Below are 19,345 nucleotides of genomic sequence, written 5' to 3'. Positions count from 1 at the left end.
TATGGTGGGTCTGACACACCGGTGTAAATGTGTTCTTTTTTCCATTTCCAGGAGTGTATTTACCCCACTGTGATACAAGATGGACAGTGTCCATATGGAAAAACTGCTTGTGGAAACATGATTGTGCCCAGGTGTGCGCCTTTTCCTTTGAAGCAAATTGATGGCCGTGAATGTGTTTCTTCAAGGCTCTAAAAATATGGGAATCACATGGAGAGGGAGCGGGACTGTATGGGGGATGTGATCCCAGCGAAACTTCTGCAGTGTACTTGAGACAACCTAGACAACATGTGTGCCCGCCCATTTGCACACAGGCCCAATCTCTTCCCCTCTGATTTCCATATTTTTGGAGCCATAAAGAATGACATTCGTGTACGTCGTCGTGCTTCGGATGAAAATGTGCTCGCTTGGGTACAATCATGGTTTCTTAAGTAAACACAGACAGTTTTCCATGAAGGCATTGACCATCTTGTCTCGCAGTGGGATAAATGCGTTAACAGTTATGGTTATTACGTTTGAAATAGTAAAGAGTTTACATAAGTTTTTCCATCTGTCTCATTTTCATTTAATTGCTCCTTATTTTCATTACCTGAACAGAAATCGCTTGCATTTATCAGGATGATTTTCTATGATTCCACGAATCAGCATATTTAAAATTACGAAGTGCAACAGCAAAGACCTTCAATTTCTCAAGTATTTCATAACTTGAGTTTGTTTGTCAGGCTGTTCATGGTAAATTATGGCACTGCAATGGCGCTGTGGCGATTTCGGCTCTGATTTACTAGTAGCCTTCACAAAACATTACCAGGTTTCCTTGTTGCCTCCTCATACATCACTCATCGAGGACCAGAAATGAACAATTTCGATATGCCGGTTTGCGGACTACGGCAACGATTCCCAGCCCAAAGTATCTGCAATAAATCTGTCATTTATCTCCTCCCATTTTCCACAGGGACAAACTCTTCCCCTGCTACACAATTTTTTTTACAATTTGCCTGTGTCCAAAGGAAGTCTCTGATATCTTGCTGAGACCACAACCAGTTTTACATGGCAGAACGATTGCAGTAGACTCTGAAGAACATGACCATGCTATGTTGCAGGTGTCTTCATCTATATTTCAGCTACGGGCCCAGAAACATCAGTCGAAAAGAAAAATTCCGTTTTCTGCGCAAGAAGAGGCGAAAAATGTGAAATTCCAAGGTCGAAAAGATGTGTATAAGAGTTTTTAAACTTTATTTGTTGTTTCTTCACTGTGAGCACTAATCTGTGGCTTTTTTGTTCATATCCTATAGGATTTTCACAATCGATTTGATTTTTTTTCTTTTGCATATTTTAACCATCAGTATCAACCTACTATTATTGGTGTATGGATAAAAGTATTTTTTTGTGAATATTTTCTAACTTTATTTTCTGACTCGTAGGACACGCTAGATTTAATGATATAGCGTATCACTTCGGATCGTTAAATCAAAACGATGCTATGCATAATAACTATATAGGTATGTACACTACTGGCCATTAAAATTGCTTCACCATGAAGATGTGCTATAGACGCGAAATTTAACCAACAGGAAGAAGATGCTGTGATATGCATTTGATTAGCTTCTCAGAGCATTCACACAAGGTTGGTGCCGGTGGCGACAACTACAACATGCTGACATGAGGAAAGTTCCCAACCGATTTCTCATACACAAACAGCAGTTGACCTGCGTTGCCTGGTGAAACGTTGTTGTGATGCCTCGTCTAAGGAGGAGAAATGCGTACCAACACGTTTCCGACTTTGATAAAGGTCGGATTGTAGCCTATCGCGATTGTGGTTTATTGTATCGCGACATTGCTGCTCGCGTTTGTCGAGATCCAATGACTGTTAGCAGAATATGGAATTGGTTGGTTCAGGAGGGTAATACGGAACGCCGTGCTGGTTCCCAATGGCCTCGTGTCACTAGCAGTCGAGATGACAGGCATCTTATCCGCATGGCCGTAACGGATCGTGTAGCCACGTCTCGATCCCTGAGTCAACAGATGGGGACGTTTGCAAGACAAGAACCATCTGCACAAACAGTTCGACGACGTTTGCAGCAGCATGGACCATCAGCTCGGAGACCATGGCTGCGGTTACCCTTGACGCTGCATCACAGACAGGAGCGCCTGCGATGGTGTACTCAACGACGAACCTGGGTGCACGAATGGCAAAACGTCATTTTTTCGTATGAATCCAGGTTCTATTTACAGCATCATGATGGTCGCATCCGTGTTTGGCGACATCGCGGTGAACGCACATTGGAAGTGTGTATTCGTCATCGCCATACTGGCGTATCACCCGGCGTGATGGTATGGGGTGCCATTGGTTACACGTCTCGGTCACCTCTTGTTCGCATTGACGGCACTTTGAACAGTGGACATTACATTTCAGATGTGTTATGACCCGTGGCTCTACCCTTCATTCGATCCCTGCGAAACCCTACATTTCAGCAGGATAATGGACGACCGCATGTTACAGGTCCTGTACGGGCCGTTCTGGATACAGAAAATGTTCGACTGCTGCCCTGGCCAGCACATTCTCCAGATGTCTCACCAACTGAAAACGTCTGGTCAGTGGTGGCCGAGCAACTGGCTCGTCACAATACGCCAGTCACTACTCTTGATGAACTGTGGTATCGTGTTAAAGCAACTGTAACTGTACACGTCATCCAAGCTCTGTTTGACTCAATGCCCAGGCGTATCAAGACCGTTATTACGGCCAGAGGTGGTTGTTCTGGGTACTGATTTCTCAGGATCTATGCACCCAAGTTGCGTGAAAATGTAATCACATGTCAGTTCTAGTATAATATATTTGTACAATGAATACCCGTTTATCATGTGCATTTCTTCTTGGTGTAGCAATTTTAATGGCCAGTAATGTACATTGCGTAAACTAAGGAATTACGATTATCTTTTGGTTATTGGTGTAATATACTTTCAAAAATATTGACTGGATAAATATCAAACGTTTGACATCAAATAAGTTTCGCGTACATGCTGTCAAGTCTAGTTCTTGGGCAACAACACGTTCTCATACTCACTGAATCAGCTATACAAAAATGTGGCAGTTAGAATCTTTCTGTCTCTTGGATAAACTTGTGTGTTCCCCGATGTTCTGACGCAAAGAAGTTTATCAGGCTTAAACATTTTTACTACATTGTTTGCCTCTGTAGCGAAAAAGCATGAGAAGAAAGAAATCACCCTTATCAGTTCTCTCAACAGAAGCTGTTACGGTGGTATCGTTCGCCACAGACACCGCGATGGGCATTTCACTTTGTAATTCATAGGTTGGCACCAGACATTACTAGAACTACTGCCAGAGGCAACTACACAGTAACCACGGCTGCTAACCGACGGCCAAGCCCCCTTATGGACACGCCCTCCTCGGCCCTCGCAGGCAGCGCCGCTATTGAAGCGTGTAACAGGTAGCCACACTTCAATATAGTCTCTACAACGGCTGCAGGTACCCAGCCTCTGTATCTCTGTTATTAGTGCATTACAGACTTGGCAATGAAACTGGACACTTGATGTCCTATTGGATCTGACTGCATCCGTGCTCTTTAATCCTTTATGTTAAATAAACGATTTTTACCTAACTGTTCTTGAGTCTCTTATTCTTTGCTTTCTTCCTTCACAACCCAAGCATCGCTACATGTACAACGGTTGGATCAAATATACTTGGAATAATTTTCATGCAAAAATAAACCTCGAATATGCTCCATATCGCCAGTTGTTGACAGATATGAGCCCAAGAGTTTAGCTGTAGAGGCAGTTAGAGAGCAAACTGGCAAACTATTCTTTGCTACAAAGACACTATGACCAAACAAAGAAAAACACAGTGGAAATATACAGAACAGCAAAACGGTTCAAAGCCATCAAATTGTGCATTACCACTCTTAACTGACAAGGGGCGGCCACAACGTTGGGATCACAGATTTACTTTAAGCTTTGTACGCCCTTAATAGGTCATTAAAATAACATAATGTGCAAGTACTAAGGCGCACTTTTCTGGCAATTCCGAGAAAATCGCAAGAGAAGTTTTACACGTCTGATGTGTAACTGATGTATCTGTACAGTGATACCAGCCGCAGGAAGCCACTGTGGTCAAGCGGTCCCTGCACGGTAGCTCAGCGTGTCTGGTCAGAGCTGCCCTCTGCAATAAAAAAAACTGAGTGAACGGGAACGGGTGTGTTGCAACAAACAGTAACGAACAAAATTAAAAAATCTCAGAAATTTCTTCTTCAAATTATGGCCAATGTTTGATACTAGTAGACTTCTCTTGGCCAGGAATTCCCTTTTTGCCAGTGCTAGTATGCTTTTGGTGTCCTCGCTCCGTCGGTCATAGGTTATTTTGCTGTCTAGCTCGTAGAATTCCTTAACTTCATTACTTCTTGACCATCAAGCCTGATGTTAAGTTTCTCGCTTTTCTCATTTTTGTTACTTCTAATTACTTTCGTCTTCCTTCGATTTACCCTCAATCCATAGTTTCTACTTACTAGACTGTTCACTCCATTCAGGACATCATGTAATTCTTCTTCACTTTCACTCAGGATAGCAATGTCATCAACGAATCGTATCATTGACATCCTTTTATCTTGAATTTTAATTCCACTCCTGAACCTTTCTTTTACTTTCATCATTGCTTCTTCGATGTACAGATTGAACAGTAGGGGCGAAAGACTACATCCCTGTCTTACATCCTTTTTAATTCGAGCACTTCGTTCTTGGTCGTCTACTCTTATTATTTCCTCTTGGCTCTTGTACATATTGTGTATTATCCGACTCTCCCAATAGCTTAGCACCATTTTACGCTGCCGAACGCTTTTTCCAGGTCTACAAATCCTATTTTTTTTAGTCTTGCTTCCATTATCAACCGCAACGTCAGAATTGCCTCTCTGGTGCCCTTATCTTTCCTAACGCCGAAATGATCGTCACCTAACACATACTCAATTTTCTTTTCCATTCTTCTGTATATTATTCTTGCCAGCAACTTGGATGCATGGGCTGTAAAGCTGATTGTGCGACAATTTTTGCACTTGTCAGCTCTTTCAGTCTTCGGAACTGTGTGGATGATATTTTTCCGAAAGTCAGATGGTATGTCGCCAGACTCATACATCTACACACCAAAGTGAATAGTCGTTTTGTTGCCCCTTCCCCCAGTGATTTTAGAAATTCTAATGGAATATTATCTATCCCTTCTGCCTTATTTGATCTTAAGTCCTCCAAAGCGGTCTTAAAAAAGTGGCTCTGAGCACTATGGGACTCAACTGCTGTGGTCATCAGTCCCCTAGAACTTAGAACTACTTAAATCTAACTAACCTAAGGACATCACACACACCCATGCCCGAGGCAGGATTCGAACCTGCGACCGTAGCAGCAGCGCGGCTCCGGACTGGAGCGACTAGAACCGCACGGCCACCGCGGCGGTCTTAAATTCCGATTCTAATACTGGATCCCCTATCTCTTCTAAATCGACTCCTGTTTCTCCTTCTATCACATCAGATAAATCTTCCCCCTCAGAGGCCTTCAAGGTACTCTCTCCAGCTATCCGCTCTCTACTCTGCATTTAACAGCGGAATTGCCGTTGCACTCTTTATGTTACCATCCTTGCTTTCAATTTCACCGAAGGTTATTTTGCTATATGCTGAGTCAGTTCTTCCGACAATCATTTCTTTTTCGATTTCTTCACATTTTTCATGCAACGATTTCGTCTTGACTTCACTGCACTTCCTATTTATTTCATTCCACAGGGAGTTGTATTTCTGTATTCCTGAATTTCCCTGAACATTCTTGTACTTCCTTCATCGATCAACTGAAGTATTTCTTCTGTTACCCATGGTTTCTTCGCAGTTAGCTTCTTTGTACTTATGTTTTTCAGTCCAACTTTTGTGATTGCCCTTTTTAGAGATGTCCATTCCTCTTCAACTGTACTGCCTATTGAGCTATTCTTTATTGCTGTCTCAATAGTCTTAGAGATCTTCAAGCGTATCTCGAGATTCCTTAGTACTTCTCTATCCCACTTCTTTGTGTATTAATTCCTCATGACATATCTCTTAAACTTCAGCCTACCCTTCATCACTACTACATTGTGATGTGCGTCTATATCTGCTCCTGGGTACGCCTTACAATCCAGTATCTGATTTCGGAATCTCTGTCTGACCATGATGCAATCTATCTGAAATCTTCCCGTTTAACTTGGCCTTTTCCAAATATACTTTCTCCTCTTGTGATTTTTAAACAGTGTATTCGTTATTACTAGCTGAACTTCATTGTAGACCTCAATTAGTATTTCCCCTTTCTCATTCCTACTACTAAGCCCACATTCTCCCGTAACCCTTTCTTCTACTCCTTCCCCTAAAACTGCATTTTTGTCCCCCACCACTATCAGATTTTCATGCCCCTTCATGTACTGAATTACCCGTTCAGTATCCTCATATACTTTCTCTATCTTTTCATCTTCAGCTTGCGACGTCGGCGTGTGTACCTGAATTATCTTTGTCGGTGTTGATTTGCTGTCTATTCCGATGAGAACTACCCTATCACTGAACTGTTTGCAGTAATACACTCCTTGCCCTAGCTTCCTCTCCATAACGAATCCTACACCCGTCATACCATTTTCTGCTAATGCTGATATTACCCTATACTCATCTGACCAGGAGTCGTTGTCTTCTTTCCATTTCACTTCACTGACCGCTACTATATCTAGACTGAGCCTTTGCATTTCCCTTTTCAGATTTTCTAGCTTCCCTACCACGTTCAAGCTTTTGACATTCCACGTCCCGACTCGCAGAACTTTATCCTTTCATTGGTTATTCAGTCTTCTTCTCGTGGCCATCTCCACTTTGGCAGTTTCCTCCTGGAGATCCGAGTGGGTGCCTGTTCCGGAATCTCTTGCCAATGGAGAGATCTTCGTGACACTTTTTCAATTACAGGCCGAATTTCCTGTGGGTGCACATTATGTGTTTTTAATGCAGTGGATTCCATTGCCTTCTGCATCCTCATGCCGTTGATGGTTGTTGATTCTTCCGCCTTTATGGGGAGTTTACCAGCCCAAGGGAAAAGGAGTACCCTGAAGCTCAGTCCACTCCTCCACCATTTTTGACAAGGCCGTTGGCAGAATAAGGGAGACTTCTTATGCCGGAAGTCTTCGGCTGCCAATGTTTGTTATTATCTATTCGAAACCGGGACCGAGGACGTTTCGATTACTAATCAAAGGCGCTACCCCTAGACCATGGGTGTTGGCCATATTAGTGTTTATTAAGATGGCGTGTGCCCACCCTTCACTTTTATGTACCCTTAAACTCTGCTGGAGACACTTCCAGTGAGGTGTCTGAATATCTGTGGAGGAATAGCAGGCCATTCTTTCTCAAGAACCGAAACGTGAGTAGGTATCATTTTGGACGCTGTGATCTGGAGCGATGTCGACGTTCTAACTCATACCAGACCAGCGCATTTCAGCAGTGTAATTGTCCAGAAACGTTTGCCTCACAGATGGAGCTTTATGACATGGTGGATTTTGCCGGCCGCGGTGGTCTAGCAATTCTAGGCGCTCAGTCCGGAACCGCGCGACTGCTACGGTCGCAGGTTCGAATCCTGCCTCGGGCATGGATGTTTGTGATGTCCTTAAGTTAGTTAAGTTTAAGTAGTTCTAAGTTCTAGGGGACTGATGACCACAGATGTTAAGTCCCATAGTGCTCAGAGGCATTTGAACCATTTGAACCATGGTGGATTTTCATACTGATACAATCATGGTCTCCAAACTGTTTCCTTACTGTATAGACTACACGATGCTGCAAAATGTGTTCATATACTTCCACATTTAGCGTTTCCTCAAGAGTGATAAGAGGACCACTTCATAGCCACCAGAAACACCGCCATACCGTAACACAATTTCACTGTTGGCATTACACATGATGATAGGTAACGTGCTCCGGGCATTCGCCAATCCCAAAACCCTTCCAACGGATTGCCATAGGGTTCATAACTCATTTTCAGTCGTCCACTATCCGACAGCATCTTTCTTTACAGTACCTCAAGAGTTGCTAGTCATTAATTACAGGAAAGTGTGGCTTATGAGGAGCTGCCCTACCACTGTACCCCAATCTTTTCAACTCTCTACACAGCCATTGTGCTAGATGGACTGCTGGTAGCTCTTTGGAACTCCCGAGTGATACCTTCTGATGATTTCATGCGATTTTTTATAACCACCTCCCAGAATGGCCGACGGTCCCTTTCCGTCAATACGTGAAGTCTGCCTGGTCTCGGTTTAGCTACGATTGTTCCTTTGCGTTTCCACTTCACAATCACACTACAAGCAATTGACCTGGGCAGCTTTAGGAGGGTCGAAATGCCCCAGATGTATCTGTTACTCGGGTGAGATCCAATGACTAGTCCACATTCGAAGTCACTGAACTCTCATGATCGACCCATTCTGCTTCTCCGCTGACAAAACAGTACTCCCCTTCTCCTTCTGTACTGGTAAGCCAGCTTCTCATGGCGGCAAGTGGACAATTCTGCATTTTGTAGGGTATTCTGGATACTTGTGATCTCACAGTGTACACAGCACTTGACTGACACGGCCCACGTCATTGGTGGAGGTTGACATGACCGCCTGCTACCATTTCTACACACTGTACAGCAGTCCAAAGCAGTCAGTGTGCTGTTCTATGAGACTGACCAATAGTCTGTCCAATGAACATAATTTACCGCCCTAGAGACTAGAAAATGTGCAGTGACGTGCTATGAGAGAGAAACTTACCGTTGGAGCCCCTGTTGGGCACCCAGAAGACGAGGTCTCGCACCTCGTGCCCAGCGATGCGCACGCGGTGGTCCGGCCCTTGTAAGTTGCTCACCACGAGGCTGGAGCGCATGCTTCTCAGTGCGGGCCCCAGTAGCCCTGTCGGCAGCACACTAGCCGCGACTCGCATCAGCCACCAGTTCACCTGCAGGAAAGGATGCAGTGGGTTCATTCATATCGCAACACTGCACATATGCCGTCTCAGTACCACCACCTACGGGGGTAATCCCAAAAGTAAAGTCTCCTATTTTTTTATAAGTACATAGACTATTTCTACAATGGTTTACATCAGTTTACAGCTTGAACATTTAGCTATTTTTCGACATAATCACTATTTCTGTCGATGCATTTTTGTAGACACTGTGGCAGGTTTGCATGCCCATGTGATACCAGATCGCCGCCATGCTGTTCAGAAAGTTATGAACCTCTTCTTTCCAACAAGGAAAAAACACACTGGATGCAGTAAATAACTTTATTGAGAACATATTCAAATCATCGGATAAGAGGAGTAAAGTCACACGTATCTTCTGCGATCTTTCAAAAGCATTTGACTCGGTGAACCATGACTTGCATATCTACAAATTAAACAAATATGGGATTAAGGACAAAGCTCTGAAATGGCTCACATCATACTTGCACAACAGAAAGCAAAGGGTAGGTGTCACATCAAATGCAGTGAATTATTATTCTAAATGGAGTACAGTATCAAAAGGTGTGCCTCAAGGCTCCATTTTGGGGCCAATCCTATTCTATGTAAGTGGCTTGCCCATAAATATAAATTCCCCGTCAGTTCTGTTTGCGGATGACACTTCTGTTTTAATTGAAGATGATGCAGAAAAAATTCAGAGCTCCATTGTGAGCACAATGGCTACTCCAGAAAACTGGTTCCAGTTAAATGGCTTGAAACTGAACATTGCAAAAACCAATATGGTACATTTCAAAACGAAACATTTGAAATGTGAGGATCTTAAAATACACTCCTGGAAATGGAAAAAAGAACACATTGAAACCGGTGTGTCAGACCCACCATACTTGCTCCGGACACTGCGAGAGGGCTGTACAAGAAATGATCACACGCACGGCACAGCGGACACACCAGGAACCGCGGTGTTGGCCGTCGAATGGCGCTAGCTGCGCAGCATTTGTGCACCGCCGCCGTCAGTGTCAGCCAGTTTGCCGTGGCATACGGAGCTCCATCGCAGTCTTTAACACTGGTAGCACGCCGCGACTGCGTGGACGTGAACCGTATGTGCAGTTGACGGACTTCGAGCGAGGGCGTATAGTGGGCATGCGGGAGGCCGGGTGGACGTACCGCCGAATTGCTCAACACGTGGGGCGTGAGGTCTCCACAGTACATCGATGTTGTCGCCAGTGGTCGGCGGAAGGTGCACGTGCCCGTCGACCTGGGACCGGACCGCAGCGACGCACGGATGCACGCCAAGACCGTAGGATCCTACGCAGTGCCGTAGGGGACCGCACCGCCACTTCCCAGCAAATTAGGGACACTGTTGCTCCTGGGGTATCGGCGAGGACCATTCGCAACCGTCTCCATGAAGCTGGGCTACAGTCCCGCACACCGTTAGGCCATCTTCCGCTCACGCCCCAACATCGTGCAGCCCGCATCCAGTGGTGTCGCGACAGGCGTGAATGGAGGGACGAATGGAGACGTGTCATCTTCAGCGATGAGAGTCGCTTCTGCCTTGGTGCCAATGATGGTCGTATGCGTGTTTGGCGCCGTGCAGGTGAGCGCCACAATCAGGACTGCATATGACCGAGGCACACAGGGCCAACACCCGGCATCATGGTGTGGGGAGCGATCTCCTACACTGGCCGTACACCACTGGTGATCGTCGAGGGGACACTGAATAGTGCACGGTACATCCAAACCGTCATCGAACCCATCGTTCTACCATTCCTAGACCGGCAAGGGAACTTGCTGTTCCAACAGGACAATGCACGTCCGCATGTATCCCGTGCCACCCAACGTGCTCTAGAAGGTGTAAGTCAACTACCCTGGCCAGCAAGATCTCCGGATCTGTCCCCCATTGAGCATGCTTGGGACTGGATGAAGCGTCGTCTCACGCGGTCTGCACGTCCAGCACGAACGCTGGTCCAACTGAGGCACCAGGTGGAAATGGCATGGCAAGCCGTTCCACAGGACTACATCCAGCATCTCTATGATCGTCTCCATGGGAGAATTGCAGCCTGCATTGCTGCGAAAGGTGGATATACACTGTACTAGTGCCGACATTGTGCATGCTCTGTTGCCTGTGTCTATCTGCCTGTGGTTCTGTCAGTGTGATCATGTGATGTATCTGACCCCAGGAATGTGTCAATAAAGTTTCCCCTTCCTGGGACAATGAATTCACGGTGTTCTTATTTCAATTTCCAGGAGTGTACATCAGCACAATCATAGCATATCATAGTTATTTTGAATCTGTCATTAGGTATGGTATCATTTTCTGGGGAAATTCAAGAAGTGTGTCTCAAATACTGAAACCGCAAAAGAAAATTATAAGATACGTGTGTAGTGCACAACAAACAGAATCTTGTCGCCCATTATTTCGGAACCTGCAAATCCTAACAGTTACCTCCATATACATTTATGAAATTATAATCTTTGTACACAGCAGAAAAAAATTATTTGAGGAAAATCATTTTAACCACACATATAACACAAGAAATAAAAATAATTTTATGATACCCATACACCATTTGAAATTGTATGCACGAACTCCACAGTATATGGGGATGACAATATATATAACAAGCTAATGGGCAAAAATATATTTAATATGAAGCCAGATGGTCTAAAAATAAGGCTACAGCAGATTCTGTGGGAGAAATGCTGCTATTCAGTAGAAGAATTCATAGAGGTTGACATGATAATTTGAGGAAGGGGTAATTAATTGTTAGTCTTTTATTGTATGTGTAACAAAATTGTATTATTATTATGATACCATTTGTTAAAATCAGTTGTTGTAATTAATTGTTAGTTTTTTATTGTATGTGTATTTTTATGTTGTATTATTGTTATGGTGCCATTTGTTAAAATCGGGTGTTGTATGTATATGGTAAAACTTTACCAAAATTTTGACGAGTCTCCTGTACCTGAATCAAATGATTTAGATTATGTACATTATGAGACTAATAAACCACAATTCACAATTCCTCGTCGTAGGTGATAGTCACTGGGTGCCAAGTCAGGACTATAGGGTGGGTGGGTGATTATGTTCCACTGGAGCTGTTGCAGGAGAGCAACGGTTTGCCGAGCGATGTGTGGGCGAGCGTTGTCATGGATAATGTGTACGCCCTTGCTCAACATTGCTCTTCTCCGGTTCTGAATTGCCCGTTTGAGTTTTTTCAGAGTCTCACAGTACCTGTCAGCGTTAATTGTGGTCCCAGTGGGCATAAAGTCGACCAACAATACTCCTTTCCGATCCCAAAAAACGGTTGTCATGACTTTACTGGCAGACTGTGTTTGTTTGAATGCCGCCACTGGCGTGATTGTTGCTTGGTCTCAGGTGTAAAGTGGTATGCCCAGGTTTCGTCACCCGTGACAATTGAGTCCAGACAGTTTTCCTGTTCGGCTGCAAGGCGCTGAAGAAATGCGCGGGAAGCATCAACTCGTTGCTGCATGTGGTCCTCAGTCAGCATGCGTGGCACCCATCTTGCGCACACCTTCCGGTAGTTCAGTGTTTACGTTAAAATTCTGTGAGTGGTGCTTCGGGAAACCTAAGGAACCTATTTGCAGAGATCATCCAGGGTGATCCGCCGATCTTCACGCATGCTTTGCGTCACACTGTCTCCTCAGAAACTGACGGTCTCCCGCTCCTTTGGTCGTCGTGAATTTCGGTCCGACCAGCTGCAAACTCTCTACATCACTTACGAACATTTTTGACATCCATGCACGACTCACCATACACTTCCGTCAGTTGACGATGGATTTCAATCGGTGCAGTGCCCTTTGCGTTCAGAAACCGAATGAATGCGCGCAATTCGCACTTGGCGGTAACATCCAAGGAGATCTCCACTCTCCGCGGCTGCAAAGCCAAGACTAAGCGTCTCAGCGCGGCGCGCGCATGTTGACACCAGCGCGTGAAGCACTCTTCATAACAGTGTGACCAACTCCCACACAAACAGAGTTCTGTACTTATAAAAAAATAGGAGACCTACTTTTGGGATTACCCTCGTATATACACAATGAAGCGCCAAAGAAACTGGTAAAGGTATGCGTCTTCAAATACAGAGATACGTAAACAGGCAAAATACATTGCTGCGGTCGGCAACGCCTATATAAGACAACCAGTGTCTAGCGCTGTTGTTACATCGGTTACTGCTGCTACAATGGCATGTTATCAAGATTTAAGCGAGTTTAAACGTGGTGTTATAATTGGCGCTCGAGCCATGGGACACAGCATCTCCGAGGTAGCGATGAAGTGGGCATTTTCCCTTACCACCATCAGTAATCCTGTAAAACATCAAATCTCTGACATCGCTGCGGCCGGAAAAAGATTGTGCAATAACGGGACCAACGACGACTGAAGAGAATCATTAATCGTGACAGAAGTGCAACCTTTCTGCAGATTGCTGCAGATTTCAGTGCTGGACCATCAACAAATGCCAGCGTGCGAACCGTTCAATGAAACATCATCGACATGGGCTTTCGGTGCCGAATGCCCAATCGTGTACCCCTGATGACTGCACGACACAAAGCTTTACACTTCTCCTGGGCCCGTCAACACCGACACTGTTGATGACCGTAAATCTGTTGCCTGGTTGGACGAGTCTCGTTTCACATTGTATCGAGCGGATGGACGTGCACGGGTATGGAGACAACCTCATGGATCCATGGACCCTGCATGTCAGCAGGGGACTGTTCAAGCTGGTGGAGGCTCTGTAATGGTGTGGGGTGTGTGCAATTGGAGTGATATGGGACCCCTGATACGTCTAGATACTACTCTGACAGGTGACACGAACGTGAGCATCCTGTCTGATCACCAGCATCCATTCACGTCCATTGTGCATTTCGACGGCAATACCAGCCGGCCAATGCGACACCCCAGATGTCCAGAATTGCTAAAGAGTGGCTCCAGGAACACTCTTTTGAATGTAACCCTTTAAGTACCGATGGTTTCTGCCTAAAACCACCATTTCATTAATACTGTTCGGTAGGACCAGTGGCATTCGCGTGAAACCACGGATGCAAGTCCAAAGCAGAGACATCTCCTGGTGTGCTGCCAAACTTCTGCTACTTTACTACTTCTAACCGGTGACTTAGAGCTTTCGCGGGAACAGTTGGCGTCCAGTTCTTGCTAGCGGTCGTTGCTGATTTGTTCTACTGATCATATTGAGGAGATAACTCACAGTGAAGGTAAGTGTACTCGACTCGAATTTTTTTTACTTGTCTGAAACCACTGGGCCAGTAAGCGTTTTCACACATTTCGTACTGTGGCATGAAATTATTACATTCGGTGACAGTTTGTTGGTTTTCACTGAGAACTTTTTTTTGTTTTGGGCTTTATGAGTTCTTGGAGGTTTAGAGATATCACTCATGAGTCCGTAACGGCTATTTCAGATGAACCGAGCAATGCAGATTCTGATGTATCTGAGGCACAGAGTCACTTCGAGAATGAAGCTTCTCTGAGTGGTCCCAGACAGTCAGGTACTGCAGGAACTTCAGCACCTTTGCCATCTCCTGAATTACTCACTGATTATTGAGTTATTGAGGATAGTGACGGTGACACTGATGAGGAGGATGTCATACTAATAAATCACAAACAACCTGTTTTACGTCATATAAATTACCTTTTGTGTATGACTTCTCTAAAGAATTAGGACAAAATATTGACGAGATCTGTGACTCTCCTGTTCAAGTGTTTCTAAGCTTGTTTCCAGAGAAATTTTTTTTCGGAACTTGTGTACCACATTCATTTGTACGGCACTCCCTCCCAAAAAAGGAGGGGACACCAATTTTTCACTGGCAACAGAAGTGGAAATGAAGATCTTTCTTGCACTAAACGCCCTAATGGGAGTAAAAGTTCCTCCAAGCTGCAAAGACTACTGATCTTCAGACCCTGTGCTACGAGACGACTATATCTCGTCGAAAATGTCTTGAAACGCTTTATTTCGTATTCATCAAATCTCCACATCAATAATAACAGCTGCCAGCCACAGCGTGGAAGTGACAACTTAGACAAGTTATATAAACTTCATCCGCTACTAGACGTGCTCGCTAGGACTTTCTTAGATTCATATAAGCCCACTGAATGTCAGTCTGTAGACGAATCAATTATACAATTCAAAGCACGTTTCAACTTCCTTCAATATGTGCCTGGAAAACGATTAAAAGAGGTTATAAGATGTGGGTGAGAGCAAATTAAAGTGTATGTATATCAGAATTCCAGATTTATACAGGAAAAACTGGTACACATCTATAAAAACAAATGGGTCAAAGGGTAGAGGTGGAATTGACCCAGAAACTGATGAACAAAAACCATAAGTTTTCTCACTTCTGTTAGCCTCATGAAAAATCTTCGTGATTATGGTGTGTATCCTTGTAACTAAAAGGAGGTTGAAAGGACTTGCCCAAAAATTTGAAGCCTGAAAAATATTTTCAGCGTGGAGAATATGATTACAGCTGCAGAGAAGAAGGTATATCTGCATTGACAAGGAAGGACAGGAAGGGAATTTTATTTCTGTCTAGTTTTCATGATCCAGGCCAGACGAAAACAGTGTCTCGAAAACAAAAGGGTGGGCCACTAATTAAAATCTCTTCCCCAATACTTACGAAACAGTTCAGCATGCATATGGGGTACGCCGATAAAGCAGACATGCTGAAATCTCTATATGAGATTGACAGGAAAAGCAAAAGATGGTGGCTTAGAATTTTTTGGCATATGCTGGATGTCTGTATTGTAAATGCATTTTTGTTGTTCCAAGAAAGAAGTGATGGGGCAACAATGTCTTTGAAGGAGTTCCAAATTGTGGTGGTCCATAATAGACTTATTGGCACAACAAATGGTACACCACCGAGAAGTTGCAAGATACGAAATACAAACAAATTAAAAAAGACGGTGCTCCAAGAACTGAGAGAAATCAAGTCTGAACACATTCCAGTACAAGGAGGATCTAGTCATTGTGCACACTGCAGCACAAAAGCTGAACCTCACAGAGCAAAATGTCACTGCAACGTGTATAATATGGGATTGTACCTGCGGAAAGTCCGAAATTGCTTTAAAAAATACCACTCGAAATTATAGATGGTTCAAGAACGTGTGTCCCAGTGGTTTCGCAGTGAACCACCTCCATTAAAGAACTAACTTTTTTGTTTAAAGAAATTCTTCTATTCATCACTTATGAGACTAATAAAAGTGACTTTTGTGAAAATTATTAGATGTTAACTTTTTTTTGACATATTGGGAGTCAAAGGGATAAGCACTTCCGCTGGCCACGAACCTCCCCAGACGTGAACATCATTGAGCATGAAACTTCCTGGCAGATTAAAACTGTGTGCTGGACCGAGACTCCAACTCGGGACCTTTACCTTTCGCGGGCAAGTGCTCTACCATGTCTGGGATGCTTTGGAACGTGCTGTTCAGAAGAGATCCCCACCCCCTCCTACTCTTACGGATTTATGGACAGCCCTGCGGGATTCATGGTGTCAGTTCCCTCCAGCATTGCTTCAGACATTAGTCGAGTACACGCCACGTCGTGTTGCGTCACTTCTGCGTGTTCTCGAGGGCCCTACACGACATTAGGCAGGTGTACCAGTTTCTTTGGCTCTTCACTGTAGTTCTGCAGTTCACCTACACCGTAGCACCCAGTGGTTATCACTGAAACAACCGGGTTTCAGTTAACGTGACTGTTAAAACCACTCAAAATAACCGGTTTCTGAAATAATTGATTCCAGCAAATGACACTAACGTCCACGCTCTCAACACGCAATTGTGCTTTGTTTATAGTGGTGGCAAATCATAAGCTCACCAGAAATTGTATACGTGTAAAGCGAAATGGTATACTGTTCGGAATAAGTGAGTTTTGAGGTATAAAAACTCGCTCTTCTGCGCGCTTCCTTTCATAATTTTTGCTTTTATGATATTACGTTGGAGGGAAGTGAAGGGTTCTGAGGAGCGACATAATGCATGACGCTCTCGATCAGTTACGTAGCGCCTCTCTTTTGGAATGAGTTTCCAAATGCGTGTTTAAGTCTAATGTTCTCGACCGATAGCAAATGTCTGCTAACTATCTTCACTGGATTCTTGAGACTGCTTAAGGGGCCCTCTCACGTTCACTGCTATTGTCAATATATTGACAATACGTCAATATACTGACCGTCTGAGGGTGAGTATTGACGTATTGTCAATACCAGAAATATTAACACAGCTGTGTTGATGAGCACAAAAATATTCACCAGTTTGACTATATTTGTTGTTCAGCTGTGTGCCATGTTTGGAGAAACAGCCACAAGGCGATAGCGTGTATCACAGAACTAATAAGTACATTTGCACTTCCTACCAGTGTTCACTCAACAGAGAAATGAGCACACCGTTAATGTTGGAGATTATTGAATGTTACAGGAGTAATTCTGTCCATGGAATCAATGGTCACCTGATTAATTCGACTTGAGCAAAAACCTTGATGGGTCTTAGCAGTTATTAGACATTTATCGCTTGCAATATCCGGAAATGAAAATAGAAGATTTGAAACGGAAAATTAATACGCTGCTTCCAAATTTCCGCAAGCAGCTGAAAAAAGCGGAGGTGTCGGAACGTCAGACATTTATACACCGAACTAGTGAACAGTCAGCGAGCTTTTTCCCATACTATCATAGATAATTTGTCGCATAGTGGAAGAAAATTTTCGGGTCAGTGGTTCGGATTTCTGTCAAGAGATTCACGCGAGAAAAGTAGTTTCCTTCTCTTTAACCACTCACGAAGCAGTGTCGTCTATTTCATTGTTTTCGGTTGTATTTGTCAGGCAGTGGGAACATAATTATGGCACACGCTTTTTCCTGGTTCGACATGTTGTCTTCACGAAATCGTTTCATCTACATCTACATCTACATCTATACTCCGCGAGCCACCTTACGGTGTGTGGCGGAGGGTACTTATTGTACCACTATCTGATCCCCCCTTCCCTGTTCCATTCACGAATTGTGCGTGGGAAGAACGACTGCTTGTAAGTCTCCGTATTTGCTCTAATTTCTCGGATCTTTTCGTTGTGATCATTACGCGAGATATATGTGGGCGGTAGTAATATGTTGCCCATCTCTTCCCGGAATGTGCTCTCTCGTAATTTCGATAATAAACCTCTCAGTATTGCGTAACGCCTTTCTTGAAGTGTCCGCCACTGGAGCTTGTTCAGCATCTCCGTAACGCTCTCGCGCTGACTAAATGTCCCCATGACGAATCGCGCTGCTTTTCGCTGGATCATGTCTATCTCTTCTATTAATCCAACCTGGTAAGGGTCCCATACTGATGAGCAATACTCAAGAATCGGACGAACAAGCGTTTTGTAAGCTACTTCTTTCGTCGATGAGTCACATTTTCTTAGAATTCTTCCTATGAATCTCAACCTGGCGCCTGCTTTTCCCACTATTTGTTTTATGTGATCATTCCACTTCAGATCGCTCCGGATAGTAACTCCTAAGTATTTTACGGTCGTTACCGCTTCCAATGATTTACCACCTATGGCATAATCGTACTGGAATGGATTTCTGCCCCTATGTATGCGCATTATATTACATTTATCTACGTTTAGGGAAAGCTGCCAGCTGTCGCACCATGCATTAATCCTCTGCAGGTCCTCCTGGAGTACGTACGAGTCTTCTGATGTTGCTACTTTCTTGTAGACAACCGTGTCATCTGCAAATAGCCTCACGGAGCTACCGATGTTGTCAACTAAGTCATTTATGTATATTGTAAACAATAAAGGTCCTATCACGCTTCCCTGCGGTACTCCCGAAATTACCTCTACATCTGCAGATTTTGAACCGTTAAGAATGACATGTTGTGTTCTTTCTTCTAGGAAATCCTGAATCCAATCACAAACCTGGTCTGATATTCCGTAAGCTCGTATTTTTTTCACTAAACGTAAGTGCGGAACCGTATCAAATGCCTTCCTGAAGTCCAGGAATACGGCATCAATCTGCTCGCCAGTGTCTACGGCACTGTGAATTTCTTGGGCAGATAGGGCGAGCTGAGTTTCACATGATCTCTGTTTGCGGAATCCATGTTGGTTATGATGAAGGAGATTTGTATTATCTAAGAACGTCATAATACGAGAACACAAAACATGTTCCATTATTCTACAACAGATTGACGTAAGCGAAATAGGCCTATAATTATTCGCATCTGATTTATGACCCTTCTTGAAAATGGGAACGACCTGCGCTTTCTTCCAGTCGCTAGGTACTTTACGTTCTTCCAGCGATCTACGATAAATTGCTGATAGAAAGGGGGCAAGTTCTTTAGCATAATCACTGTAGAATCTTAAGGGTATCTCGTCTGGTCCGGATGCTTTTCCGCT

At 44.1% G+C, this 19,345-nt stretch overlaps 1 protein-coding gene across 2 annotated transcripts in view; it reads right to left on the bottom strand.

The window, feature by feature from the left end:
* LOC124787634 overlaps positions 1 to 19,345 on the bottom strand; it is a 74,307-nt gene that overhangs the window by 6,325 nt on the left and 48,637 nt on the right. For both annotated transcript variants that reach the window (XM_047254400.1, XM_047254401.1), the window contains exon 5: positions 8,777 to 8,960. In XM_047254400.1, the coding sequence (XP_047110356.1) occupies positions 8,777 to 8,960 (184 nt within the window). The remainder of the gene's footprint in view (positions 1 to 8,776; positions 8,961 to 19,345) is intronic.

The sequence above is a fragment of the Schistocerca piceifrons genome, chromosome 3, assembly GCF_021461385.2.
Source record: "Schistocerca piceifrons isolate TAMUIC-IGC-003096 chromosome 3, iqSchPice1.1, whole genome shotgun sequence".
NCBI classification, from domain to species: Eukaryota; Metazoa; Arthropoda; class Insecta; order Orthoptera; family Acrididae; genus Schistocerca; species Schistocerca piceifrons.
The sequence above is the reverse complement of the archived record's forward strand: the minus strand, read 5'-3'. Positions and strand labels throughout refer to the sequence as shown.